This window comes from Oncorhynchus clarkii, chromosome 20 (assembly GCF_045791955.1).
Source record: "Oncorhynchus clarkii lewisi isolate Uvic-CL-2024 chromosome 20, UVic_Ocla_1.0, whole genome shotgun sequence".
Lineage (NCBI taxonomy): Eukaryota > Metazoa > Chordata > Actinopteri > Salmoniformes > Salmonidae > Oncorhynchus > Oncorhynchus clarkii.
In genome coordinates, this window is record NC_092166.1 from 56,199,096 (window position 1) to 56,213,868 (window position 14,773).

Genomic DNA, 14,773 nt, shown 5'->3' on the forward strand with positions numbered 1-14,773 from the left:
ACTTACCATAGTGCAAACATTTAGACTGTTAGCCCCCACAGCTACAATGATGGCCTTTCATGCTAGGTTTAGGACCTCATATTAAAGCGTATAGAGACCCCAATTGATGTATAAACAGTCTAAAAATGATCTACTTTGGTTTAGACACAAGCATCATGAAACCCCTAAACTCTAAATACATTTTACTTTGTCCATGTTGTTTCTTCCTCCATGAAAAGATGACCTCTTCTGAAATATATGGTCTAATTATACATTTTGTGTATAGTTTCCTAGAAAAAAAGGTGTCGCAGGTTACCCCTTAGGCTCAGTTTACCCCACTCCCCCCTACTGTGTGTGTGCACTGTTAATAATTTAGGTTAAAAAATGATGTTGCTTTTGAGGCTGCTTGTTAAAAAACATGTATATTTTTTCTGTCAGAACCAGCAAATCGTTTTTCATCGTAATATTGAGCCTGCAATGTATGGTTCCAGTACCACCATATTGCACTTTCACACTGTGTAGCTAGCTTGTCCTAGCTGAGACACTCTAACCTTGGTGTTGTACTATCAGACAGATCTTCCAGAACGATGCTGTAGCTTTACATTACTTATTCATCTGCTACAGGGGCTGCAAAGTCCCAGGCCAAGATCAACACTACTCTGTCTAAATAAACATGAGTGTTTATGAAAGAGATCATGGACTTTTGCCAGGGGTAAACAGTTGTGTCCTCCATCCAAATATCCGTCTGTTATACGCTGAGTGTACAAAACATTAAGAACACCTTCCATTCTTGATACATTCTTGATGCACATGTGAAACTTTTGAGTGTGAAAAACCCAGCAGTGTTGCAAAACTCAAAATGGTGCACCTGGCACCTACTACCATACACCATTCAAGGGCACTTAAATATTTTGTCTTGCCCATTCACTCTCTGAATGGTACACAAACACAATCCATTTCTCAATTGTCTCAAGGCTTAAAAGTCCTTATTTAATCTGTCTCCTCCCCTTCATCTACACTGATTAAAGGGGATTTAACAACTATTTGTGACATCAATAAGAGATCATAGCTTTCACCTGGATTCACCTGGTCAGTCTATGTCATGAAAAGACCATGTGTCCTTAATGTTTCGTACACTCATTGCAAGTCCATAGTCTATTGTCAATCGTCCCTACCCATGGCCACTCTCCTGTCTGGGGCTTGAGAGTCTAGAGTAGCTTGGCTCCAGTCTTCGGACCTGTTGGATGACCAGATGGTCTTCCCCAGGGGTTGGCATGATAGAGGCCCAGGCTGTACAGCACCTGCAGTTGTTGGACACATCAGAGTGTGAAATCCGGAGGGGCATGGGAGGCCAGGCTCAACGCTAAATCAATGCTAAACCAACCCCCAACCCTCCTCCTGGCCTACACTGCTGTGGGGATTTCCAGATGTACATTTACCTGAAAAAATCAGTGTGTAAAACTTTGGCATCTTTATGTGGAGAAAATAAGAATGTGATGATGAGTTAAACATTACCCACACTGCTTTGCTTCCTAATTTTGTCAGAGAATCTGCACTTAACTCATGTGTCAGCTCTGAGTATTATTTTATAAAGCTGCGACCAGCATTTATTTCCCCTATATCACATTATAATTGTCGCATGACTGAATCATCCCAAACGGTCAGCAGCAGATGTGCCTGTTATTATTACCAAATCATGCAAGAATCTACTCTCTCATTGATGTGGAAGTGATATAGAACCGTAGGCTTCCCTGCTGCTTCAGACAGACAGAAAGCCCAAGCAAGCAGAAAATACCACAAAAACAAAGAAATATGAGAAGACAAGCCAACAGCTGTGGTGGTGGGGTGAGCAGGGAGCCTGGGAACTGGCAGTGGCTGACTAGCACCTATCCTGGGGGTGGATGTGGTGGGTGAGATAATGGGGCCCTGGGTCGGGTGGGTCTCCCCGGCAGGAGCTCAGAGATTGCCTGGAGGCTGAGTGAGCTATGTGTTGTCAACAGCAAGCTGACCCAAGGAAAACGAAAGAGCAGAAGGAATATGCTCTTTCACCATGAATCAAAGCATCCTTATTCCTACTAGTCTAAGAGATTCATCCTAAGGATGCAGCTCCTGCAGCACTGCCACCTGCTGAGACCGAGGCTGTCCTAATATTGACACCGTACACCATAGAGGACACAGCTCTCGCTTAAGTTTTCCCTTTTCATGACTCTTTCACTTGGACGTCAAACATTTAAATGACCAATTTCCCTCTGACACACTCTTTCCCTCAGCGGATATTGCAGTTTCTACATGCAGAAAATTGCTTGAATATTGATTGTGGGTTTCCATTCTCATGTGCATTGTGCTGTTTAGATGGGTTTGGTCACTGTGCCCATGCCTGTTCTGAATCAAAATGAAAATACTCTTCAGGTACAGCGTCCGTATAAGGACAGTCTCAGCAGGACTTGTCGGTCTTGTCAGGAGACTGACAACAACTGATAAGACTGACACTAGTCCAACTGAGACTGTTTTTATGTGGTGACCATACACAGGGACTCTGTTCAACCTTGTCATAGTAGTTACAGGCAGAACAGTTTTTGTTTCAACTTCACCTCTATAGAGTTTTTTTATGCTGTAACATGTCTGTCCCCTTCTCTCAACCTCTCCCCTTCTCTCCCCCGCTCGTTATAGGAGATCAGCGACACAGAGATCATGGAGCTGGCACACAGTGCTTTGGGGCGGATGACAGTGATTCGTCAGATCTTTCCTCTGTGGAGGGACAGCAACGTGCGCTGCATGAGGAACAACCACCGCATCTCCTCCCTGCTCTGTGACCCACAGGAAGGATACCTACAGTCACTGGAGGTCAGTTCAACAAAGGACCTTTTCTGGCACCTTCACATCAAGGTCTTACAGTTGAAGACGGATGTTTACATACACTTAGGTTGGAGTCATTAAAACTTGTTTTTCAACCACTCAACACATTTCTTGTTAACAAACTATAGTTTTGGCAAGTCGGTTAGGACATCTACTTTGTGCATGACACAAGTCATTTTTCCAACAATTGTTTACAGACAGATTATTTCACTTATAATTCACTGTATCACAATTCCAGTGGGTCAGAAGTTTAATAATGATGTCATAGCTTTAGAAGCTTCTGAAAGGCTAATTGACATCATTTGAGTCAATAGGAGGTGTACCTGTGTACCTGTGGATGTATTTCAAGGCCTACAATCAAACTCAGTGCCTCTTTGCATGACATCATTACCTGAAAGGTCGCTCAGCAAGGAATAATTCACTGCTCCAAAACCGCCATAAAAAAGCCAGACTACGGTTTGCAACTGCACATGGTGACCAAGATCGTACTTTTTGGAGAAATGTCTTCTGGTCTGATGAAACAAAAATAGAACTGTTTGGCCATAATGACCATTGTTATGTTTGGAGGAAAAAGGTGGGGGGAGCTTGCAAGCCGAAGAACACCATCCCAACCATGAAGCACGGGGGTGGCAGCATCATGTTGTGGGGGTGCTTTGTTGCAGGAGGGACTGGTGCACTTCACAAAATAGATGGCGTCATGAGGGAGGAAAATTATGTGGATACATTGAAGCAACATCTCAAGACATCAGTCTGGAAGTTAAAGCTTGGTCACAAATGGGTCTTCCAAATGGACAATGACCTCAAGCATACTTCTAAAGTTGTGGCAAAATGGCTTAAGGACAACAAAGTCAAGGTATTGGAGTGGCCATCACAATGCCCTGACCTCAATCCCAAAGAAGATGTGTTGGCAGAACTGAAAAAGCATGTGCGAGTAAGGAGGCCTAATAACCTGACTCAGTTACACCAGCTCTGTCAGGAGGAATGGGCCAAAATTCACCCACCATATTGTGGGAAGCTTGTGGAAATGTTTTACTCAAGTTAAAAAAAATTAAGGAAATTCTACCAAATGATAATTGAGTGTATGTAAACTTCTGATCCACTGAGAATGTGATGAATTAAATAAAAGCTGAATTAAATCCTTCTCTCTACTATTATTCTGACATTTCACATTCTTAAAATAAAGTGGTGATCCTAACTGACCTAAGAGAGGGTATTTTTACTAGGATTAACTGTCAGGAATTGTGAAAAACAGAGTCTAAATGTTTTTGGCTAAGGTGTATGTAAACGTTCAACTTCTACTGTATATGCCTAGGGTCGAGAATCTTTCCTGACCATGTTACCTGACCAGAGGCCCTAGTCCCGAGTTATTCCTGGTCAGGAGATTTGTTCAGGAAAAAAAGTCTATCCCCACATATGACATTCAGAGCCAAATTGCACTTGCGCTTCATTAATATGTTCAAGGTCGATTATAACAAATAAATAAGAAATAACAAGTATGTGTATTGAATACATTTGAGTTTTATGCCAATGTTTTCTTTTACTGTTATCTGATGCTGCCAATGGGACAAAGTCAGTGACCCCTGTCACATGTTATGGCAGTGATAGCCCCAGAATTAAAGAGCCTTCTGATTGTTTAGAGTATCACTGAGCCTGTGACCTGGGGGCCCCTGAGGCCCCCGAGGGTCAACAGTACATACTGTATAGTGTATCTCCTATTGCGTGACAATGGATGATGAGAAGTTACACAAGGCTGGGCTATTGACATGTGCTGGAATACAGTGACAGGTGTTTGGGGTCTGAAGGACAGATAAAGAAAAGTTGGTAGAGAGCATATAAATATAATCAATAGGAGAATGGGGATGCCAATTCTTGTGATTCTATTTCTATGGTTGAGAGGACAAGGATGCTAGCGAGGCGTTAGATACCCTGTGGTTCCTATTGACTCATTGGAACGGCTGTCGTAGGTGGAAGAAGGAGAGGACCAAGGTGCAGGGTGGTACGTGTTCATGATCTTTTAATTACACTGAACACTAGAACAAAAATAACAAAACGGAACAAACGAAACAGTCCTGTCTGGTACAGAGACAGAGACAGAAAACAACTACCCACAACTCAAAGGTGAAAACAGGCTGCCTAAGTATGGTTCTCAATGAGATACAACGATTGACAGCTGCCTCTGATTGGGAACCATACCAGGCCAAACACCGAGAAATACAAACATAGAACAAAATATAGAATATCCACCCCAACTCACGCCCTGACCAACCTAAAATAGAGACATAAAAAAAGGTCAGGACGTGACACTCATTTTGTTTTGTTAGTTGTTTTGCTTTCAGTCTCCTGAGTCTCTCAAAAGTATTTTTTTCAGACTAAACATCCCACTCATATACATGTTTCTAGTTTACTCATCAAGTAATCTGCACTTCATTCCCCAAAAATTGAATCAAATTTTATTCGTCACATGCTTCATACAAAATGCAGAGAGAAAGAAAATACTTAATAATAAATAGACAATGAGTAACGATAACTTGGCTGTATACACAGGGTACCAGTACAGAGTCGATGTGCAAGGGTATGAGGTAATTGAGGTAGGTATTTACATATAACTAGGAATATAGTTACTTGGCAAGAGGATAGATAATAAACATTGGCAGCAGCGTATGTGATGAGTCAAAAACGTTAGTGCAAAAAGGGTCAATGCAGATAGTCTAGGTAGCTATTTACAGTGCCTTGCGAAAGTATTCGGCCCCCTTGAACTGTGCGACCTTTTGCCACATTTCAGGCTTCAAACATAAAGATATAAAACTGTATTTTTTTGTGAAGAATCAACAACAAGTGGGACTCAATCATGAAGTGGAACAACATTTATTGGATATTTCAAACTTTTTTAACAAATCAAAAACTGAAAAATTGGGCGTGCAAAATTATTCAGCCCCTTTACTTTCAATGCAGCAAACTCTCTCCAGAAGTTCAGTGAGGATCTCTGAATGATCCAATGTTGACCTAAATGACTAATGATAAATACAATCCACTTGTGTGTAATCAAGTCTCCGTATAAATGCACCTGCACTGTGATAGTCTCAGAGGTCCGTTAAAAGCGCAGAGAGCATCATGAAGAACAAGGAACACACCAGGCAGGTCCGAGATACTGTTGTGAAGAAGTTTAAAGCCGGATTTGGATACAAAAGATTTCCCAAACTTTAAACATCCCAAGGAGCACTGTGCAAGCGATAATATTGAAATGGAAGGAGTATCAGACCACTGCAAATCTACCAAGACCTGGCCGTCCCTCTAAACTTTCAGCTCATACAAGGAGAAGACTGATCAGAGATGCAGCCAAGAGGCCCATGATCACTCTGGATGAACTGCAGAGATCTACAGCTGAGGTGGGAGACTCTGTCCATAGGACAACAATCAGTCGTATATTGCACAAATCTGGCCTTTATGGAAGAGTGGCAAGAAGAAAGCCATTTCTTAAAGATATCCATAAAAAGTGTCGTTTAATGTTTGCCACAAGCCACTTGGGAGACACACCAAACATGTGGAAGAAGGTGCTCTTGTCAGATGAAACCAAAATTTAACTTTTTTCTGTGGAAAGAACTGAAAACTGCTGTTCACAAATGCTCTCCATCCAACCTCACTGAGCTCGAGCTGTTTTGCAAGGAAGAATGGGAAAAAAATTCAGTCTCTCGATGTGCAAAACTGATAGAGACATACCCCAAGCGACTTACAGCTGTAATCGCAGCAAAAGGTGGCGCTACAAAGTATTAACTTAAGGGGGCTGAATAATTTTGCACGCCCAGTTTTTCAGTTTTTGATTTGTTAAAAAAGTTTGAAATATCCAATAAATGTCGTTCCACTTCATGATTGTGTCCCACTTGTTGTTGATTCTTCACAAAAAAATACAGTTTTATATCTTTATGTTTGAAGCCTGAAATGTGGCAAAAGGTCGCAAAGTTCAAGGGGTCCGAATACTTTCGCAAGGCACTGTAAATAGCTATTGGAGGTAGATTTTTTTTTTTTTACTATTGGAGGTTGAAACTGTTCAGGGTTTATTGATAACACTCCAACGAATAATAGTCGGACATTCTCGCAAACTTGGTTGAGTAAACGCTGAGTACTTCCTGCAGTTTATTGACAAGAATATGTTTTTGAATACATTACCCCTTTTGAATACATGCAGTATAGGAATCAACAAAAGTACAGCATGATGACAAATGTATCATAGATACCCCTTTGATATGGCAGCTAGATAGCAGCTAGACATGATCAATCAGCCACCCAACAAAATCACACGGATGCTGCTCTCTGACATCCCTCCCCTCTGTTCCTCATTTATGTAACCAGAGGTGTCTCTGAATGGAGAAAAAAAACCTTGAACCCACCTGAACTCTCGCTATCGCTAACCGTTAGCAGATGGCCCAACTCCTCAGGGGGCTCCTATCTCAATAATTCATGAAAAAGAGGGTTAAATGCTCTTTGATGTTAAATCACCTTTGTGACATGGCAAACGCTGGTTCATGCTGCCGGCGAACCCCGTCAGCGGTTTATCACAAAATTAGCAATTTCAACACTACTGTATCTACTTCCCCCCTGGAAAGATGTCAGTTCGCCATGTATTAACAAATTAGTCATATCCGCACGTTCACTCGGTCGGTATTTGTATTTTGTATTTATTGTGGATCCCCATTACTACTGTTCCTGGAGTCCATAAAAAATTAAGGCATTAATATAAAGTACACTAATACATTTTTAAAACAGATTTCACAATACTTAAGTGTGTGCCCTCTGGCGACCACTCTAGTACAACACACAATCCAGGTGTACGTGTGTGTATAGTGTGTATGCTATGTTTGTTTGTATGTGTGTGTTTGTACCTGTGTGTGTGACTCTTCACATAAGGTGTATTTTTTATCTGTTTTTTAAATCTGATTTGACTGCGTCTGTGGGTTACTTGATGTGGAATAGAGTTTCATGTAGCCATGGCTCTATGTAGTAGTATGCACTTCCCATTGTCTGATCTGGACTTTGGTACTGTGAAGAGACCTCTGGCGACCTGTCTTGTGGGATATGTATGTGTCCGAGCTGTGTGCTAGTAGTTTAAACAGACAGCTCGGTGCATTCAACATGTCAGTAATTCTTACCAAAACGAGTAGTGATGAAGTCATTCACTTCTCTACTTTGAGCAATGAGAGATTGACATGCATATTATTCATGTTAGATCTACGTGTACATTTAAGGGCCAGCTGTGCTGCCCTGTTCTGGGACAGTTGTAGTTTTCCCAAGTCTCTCTTTATGGCACCTGACCACACGGCAGGGCAGTAGTCTGGGTGTGACTAAACTAGGTCCTGTAGGACCTGCCTTGTTGATATTGTTGTTCTCCCCATCTTAGCTACTGCTGTATCAATTTGTTTTGACCTTAACAGTTTACAATCCAGGGTTACTCTAAGCAGTTTAGTCTCCTCAGTTTAGTCATCTCAATTTCCACATGATTCATTACAATATTTAGTTGAGGTATTTGGGGTTTAGTGAATGATTTGTCCCAAATACAATGCTTTTATTTTTCAAAATATTTAGGACTAACTTATTCCTTGCCACCCATTCTGAAACTGACTGTAGATATTTGTTAAGTGTTGCAATGATTTTACTCGCTGTTGTAGCTGACTTGTATACTGTTGAGTCATCCGCGTACATAGTGTAGACACACAGGCTTGATTTACTCAGAGCCGGTGGCAGGTCGTACTGGCGTACACCAAATCACTTCCACAATGTGGCATTCCATTCCACTTCTCTGGGTGACATTGAGTTTGACTGAGATCGCTGATCACAGATCTCTTGATTGAGGCTTCTAAAGGGGTCACTTGTTGATCTCTGGTTGAACCTCTTGCATCAAACCTGTTGTGATAGTGAAGTAATCTGAAGGTTATTGTCAAAACACAGAGATCAGGACAGGCCACACACAGCTAACAACAAGGCGGAGGAGAGGACTGAAGAAGGGTGACACGGGCACGGGGAGAAAACATAGAGAGAATGCTCGTTGTTGTTGTTCTTGCCTTCTCTGTCAGTGATAGAGAGATTTAGGTCCAGGGGGTTGGGATTGATGGGGACGTTGTAGCTAGTGTCGCTGTCCCAGGTCTTCAGTTACAAACTACCCAGCAGATGCAGTCCGCAGCCCAGCCTTAGTTAGCCCTGCTCAGCTTTAGCCCTGCCTCGACTTAGTTAGCCCGGCTCATAGTTGTCCTTGAGGCTTCTACTCTGGCCACAGACTAGTGTAGACAGCTCTATGCATTACTACACTCTAGTAGGCCTGCACATTGTTGGCCTGATCCTCATCCATATATAATGTTCACACTCTAAAATGACAAAAGGCATAATAATTAAGTTATCATATCATGATGTGGGGTGAATGTGTGCCATAGCCTATAGTATTATCATGCGGATGCAGCTCCATGTTGTGGATCGGTGTGTCCCCCATGGGACGGTTGATCTAACGTAGGCTAATGTGATTAGCATGAGGTTGTAAGTAACAAGAACATTTCCCAGGACATTGACATATCTGATATTGGCAGAAAGCTTAAATTATTGTTAATCTAACTACACTGTTCAATTTACAGTAGCTATTACAGTGAAATAACACCATGCTATTGTGAGGAGAGTGCACAGTTATGAATTTGAAAATGTATTAATAAACCAATTAGGCACATTTGGGCAGTCCTGATACAAAATTTTGAACAGAAATGTGATGGTTTATTGGATCAGTCTATACACTGCTGCCATTGAGTGGCCAAAATCTCAAGTGCGCATGGGATGAAATAATACATTATGGCCATCCTGTTGCATTTCAAAGATGATGGTACAAAAAAAATGTTTTTGTCTTTGTATTATCTTTTACCAGATCTAATGTGATATATTCTCCTACATTCATTTCACATTTCCACAAACTTTAAAGTGTTTCCTTTCAAATGGTATCAAGAATGTGCATGTCCTTGCTTCAGGTCCTGAGCTACAGGCAGTTAGATTTGGGTATGTCATTTTAGGCGAAAATGGAAAAAAAAAGGGGGCAGATTCTTAATGTTGCTTTTCCAATGTGGTGGAGAAGGGAGACGGCATGAATTGTCAGTGCAGAGGATGTCATTATCATAGCCTAGTGTGATGTCTTCGTCTTCTGCCTCTGAAACAGTTGGACTGCTCCGCTGCTTATTTGTCACTGTGCGTTTAGTTTCTGCTCCATGGCGCTGGGTTGACTCTGGAGCTGGACTCACATCTGGTCAAGGGGACTGTCATGCTGTGTGTCACTTTGATAGGGGCGTGTGTATGTGTGTCTGTGTGAATGTGCGTGGGCGTCTTGCGGGCCTGCGTGCGCCATGCGGGCACGCGTGCACGTGTGTGTCTGTCTGAGAGTGTGAATGCATGTGTGTTTTGGGGGGCCTCATGGCTCATTCAGCCCAGCGGTTCCTGATGTCCCCAGCTGTGTCCCACTCCCAGTCAGAGTGCCTTCTATTCCCGGAGGTAATTAGGATTAGCACCCCTTCACTCCCCATCAGAGCCAGAGCAACATCTGTGGCGCTGCTAAGAGCAATAACCACAGGGCTCTGTTTATGAAGCTTTTCTGAGCTTTGTTTATGCAGTACCTTTCCATGTCCTCATGCCGCACAAACAGACAATACCCATTGGAAATCCTGGTCCTATTAAAAACATCAAAACACACCAGTCCCACCATTCCTTAATGGTGCAGCTTCAATTTTACTTTTGTACAATGAATAGGTTGTGCATCAACAATGATTTAATCACATATCAATGTTTCACTGGTTTCCATGGTCTCCAATCTCTGTTGTGTGTGTTTTCAACAGAGATCCTGGAAATGTATTGTTTAATACAACATTTTACAATTTTATCCGTTTCTAGAATGACCGAGATGGTTGATTTTCAGTCATGTTGCTATGATGCCAATGTCCATTGTAGAGTTCTATATCTAATTCTATGCTGTTTTCTCCCTCCTCACTCTCTCTATATGCCTTTGACTGTCTGTACTGCAGGTGTCCAACCTGTACCTGTATGACAGTGTGCTGGCGCTGGCCAATGCCTTCCACAGGAAGTTGGTGGACAGGAAGTGGCATAGCATGGCCAGTCTCAACTGCATCAAGAAGTCCACCAAGCCATGGAACGGAGGCTGGTCCATGCTGGAGAACATCCAGATGGTAAATTTAGTACAACAATTTAGTTCAGAACATGAATATTAACCTTTTTCTATATACAGTGCCTTGCGAAAGTATTTTTCCCCCTTGGCATGTTTCCTATGTTGTTGCCTTGCAACCTGGAATTAAAATGGATTTTAGGGGAGTTGTATCATTTGATTTACACAACATGCCTACCACTTTTTTATTTATTTATTTTACCTTTATTTAACTAGGCAAGTCAGTTAAGATCAAATTCTTATTTTCAATGACAGCCTAGTGGGTTAACTGCCTGTTCAGGGGCAGAACGGCAGAATTGTACCTCGTTAGCTCGGGGGTTTGAACTTGCAATCTTCCGGTTACTAGTCCAACGCTCTAACCACTAGGCTACCCTGCCGCCCCACTTTGAAGATGCAAAATATTTGAATTAAATTTGAAATAAATAAGACACAATAAATAAGACCAAAAAAAACAGAAAACTTGAGCGTACATAACTATTTACCCCCCCCAAAGTCAATACTTTGTAGAGCCACCTTTTGCAGCAATTATAGCTGCAAGTGTCTTTGGTCTCTATAAGCTTGGCACATCTAGCCACTGGGATTTTTGCCCATTCTTCAAGGCAAAACTGCTCCTTCTCCTTCAAGTTGTATGGTTTGAGGACTGGGCTTTGACTTGACCATTCCAAGATATTTAAATGTTTCCCCTTAAACCACTCGAGTGTTGCTTTAGCAGTATGCTTAGGGTCATTGTCCTGCTGGAAGGTGAACCTCCATCTCTGTCTCAAATCTCTGGAAGACTGAAACAGACTTCCCTCAAGAATTTCCCTGTATTTAGCACCATCTATCATTCCTTCAATACTGACCAGTTTCCCAGTCCCTGCCAATGAAAAACATCCCCACAGCTTGATGCTGCCACCACCATGCTTCACTATGGGGATGGTGTTCTCGGGGTGATGAGAGGTTTTGGGTTTGCGCCAGGCATAGCGTTTTCCTTGATGGCCAAAAATGTCAATATTAGTCTCATCTGACTAGAGTACCTTCTTCCATATGTTTGGGGAGTCTCCCACATTCCTTTTGGCGAACACCAAACGTGTTTGCTTATTTTTTTCTTTAACTTCTTAAGGTATAGGGGACGGTTGCGTCCCACTTGGGCAAAAAACAGGGAAAATGCAGCACGGCAAATAAAAAAAAATGACATAAAAATCTAACTTTCATTAAATCACACATGTAAGATACTCAATTAAAGCTACACTCGTTGTGAATCCAGCCAACAATGCCGATTTTTAAAAGGCTTTTCGGCGAAAGCACAAGAAGCTATTATCTGATGATAGCCCAATATTAAACAAAGAGGGTAGCATATTTCAACCCTGCAGGCGCTACACAAAACGCAGAAATAAAATATAAAACATGCATTACCTTTGACGAGCTTCTTTTGTTGGCACTCCAATATGTCCCATAAACATCACAATTGGTCCTTTTTAATTCCGTCCATATATATCCAAATTTGATCCAGAAAAAAAACAGCTTCCAATTTGCGCAACGTCACTACAAAATATCTCAAAAGTTGCCTGTAAACTTTGCCAAAACATTTCAAACTACTTTTGTAATACAACTTTAGGTATTTTTAAACGTTAATAATCAATCAAATTGTAAACGGGTCTATCTGTGTTCAATACAGGAAGACAACAAACCATGCTACTTTTCACGTCTTGTGCACTCTCAACAGTGTTGCCCAGTTCCTAGATGGCCTACTTCTTCATTGTACAAATGAATAACCTCAACCAAATTCCAAAGACTGGTGACATCCAGTGGAAGCGGTAGGAACTGAAAACAAGTGCCTAAGAAATATCGTTTCCCAATGAGAACTCACTGAACAGACAGTTAGTCCTCAGTGTTTTGCCTGCTACATAAGTTCTGTTATACTCACAGACATGATTCAAACAGTTTTAGAAACTAATATGCATATCTTATATTCTTGGCATGAGTAGCAGAAAGTTGAAATTGGGCATGCTATTTATCCAAAAGTAAAAATGCTCCCCCCTATACCTTAAGAAGTTAAACTCACAGACATCATTCAAACAGTTTTAGAAACGTCAGAGTGTTTTCTATCCAAATCTACTAATAATATGCATATCCTAGCCTCTGGGCCTGAGTAGCAGGCAGTTTACTCTGGGCACGCTTTTCATCCGGATGTAAAAATACTGCCCCCTACAACAGTGAGGTTAAAGGGATAGTTCACCCAAATTACAAAATTGCGTATTGTTTGCCTTACCCTCTAAGCCAGTGGTAACCAAACGGTCGGTCGTTCTTCAAGGCATCCCTAGCCGATCACCAAACGTTTCTGTAGAAAAGCCAATGATAAAGCTGTGTGCTCCTTTTTTATTATTTTTTTGTATTGCGCTATTGGCATTAGGTGCACTTGATTCAGAAGCCCTGCGTGCCATGAAGACAAAGTGTTCAAATTTTGAACCATGTCATTTGTTTGATGGAACAAACTCCGCTTACCCGGTTGACCAGGAGAGCTGTGGCTAAATCAAGTGTGCCTACTGTACTGGCCAATCGGAAAGCCCAAATTACCATACCTACATCTTCCACGACCCCACAGCAAAGTTTGATACAAGCCTATGGGAAATTTCATGATGTTTAAAACCATGACCAGAAAGAGTCTGTCAAAGAATATAGCAAAGAGCTGCTGTTTTTATGAGTGAGTTAATGTTTTTATTCAGCACTGTCAACACTTTTACAAAACATAAAACGTGCTTCTTATTTGTATTAACAGGTCGAGTCTATTTTAATATTGAGGAACATTTCATAGTATCAACATGAATTTGTGCATGAAGCAGGAATAATGAGATGCGACTAGAGTGGAAGACGGTGTCCCCTCTCTCTGTTCAGGGTTTATTAATTCTTCCGTTTCTGTTGTAATACGTTTTTTTAACAGAAGCACACTGAACGAAACGGGGAGAGACCTACCTCCATTTGTCCAATAGAAACTCTTGTTTTAGTTGCAAAACGAAATGATTTGCAGCTGTTTGGCAGAATGAATACACCCCAGTCTCACCTGAGGAAAAGAGAGAGCAGGGACCAAAAGAGGCAGACCCTCTGCTGTTCTCTCCTTCCACTGAGACTGACCATCAGATGCAGGTACCATCAGCCCAGTAAAATAAAAAAGCTAATTATTTCCTAATTATTTCAGGCCAAGAATAGTATGTATTAGGCCTACTGTATTAGGCCTACTGCACAAACCTCATTCCTAAATAAATGTTTTTATTAGGTTAATGTTGCACAGGCTTACATTTGTTAAGTCATGTTCAAAGAAAAATGATCTGAGCGGAAAATTCCGGCTTGCTTGTTGACTGCAAAAGTGATCATGACTCAGAAAAGGTTGGTGACCACCGCTCTAAGCAGTCTATGGACAAGGTATGAAACTAATCCGTGCCCTGGTTTAGTTTCCTTGGCACTCTTTTAACATGCTAATGTGACACAAATCCCACTCAAGTCATGGGACCAATATTAGCATTTTTCGCACATCATGTACAAATCATCCAAATGTATCTAAAATTGTGAAGCTCAACATAGTCACTTATAGATGATGACTTGAATGGGATTTGTCCCACAGAGGCTAAAATGTTAGCATGTGGAAACAGTGCCAGGTAAACTAAACTAAACTAAACTAAACCATGAATTGCTGTCATACCTTGTCCATAGAATGCTTACAGGGTAAGGAACCCAATATGTCATTTTGTAATTTGGGTGAGCTATCCC

The 14,773-nt window shown here is 41.5% G+C and overlaps 1 protein-coding gene across 1 annotated transcript in view; it reads left to right on the forward strand.

The window, feature by feature from the left end:
* LOC139377498 (glutamate receptor ionotropic, delta-1-like) overlaps window positions 1-14,773 on the forward strand; it is a 417,048-nt gene that overhangs the window by 338,109 nt on the left and 64,166 nt on the right. The window contains exons 6-7 of the mRNA XM_071120533.1: window positions 2,650-2,823; window positions 10,872-11,033. Coding sequence (XP_070976634.1) covers window positions 2,650-2,823; window positions 10,872-11,033 — 336 coding nt within the window. The remainder of the gene's footprint in view (window positions 1-2,649; window positions 2,824-10,871; window positions 11,034-14,773) is intronic.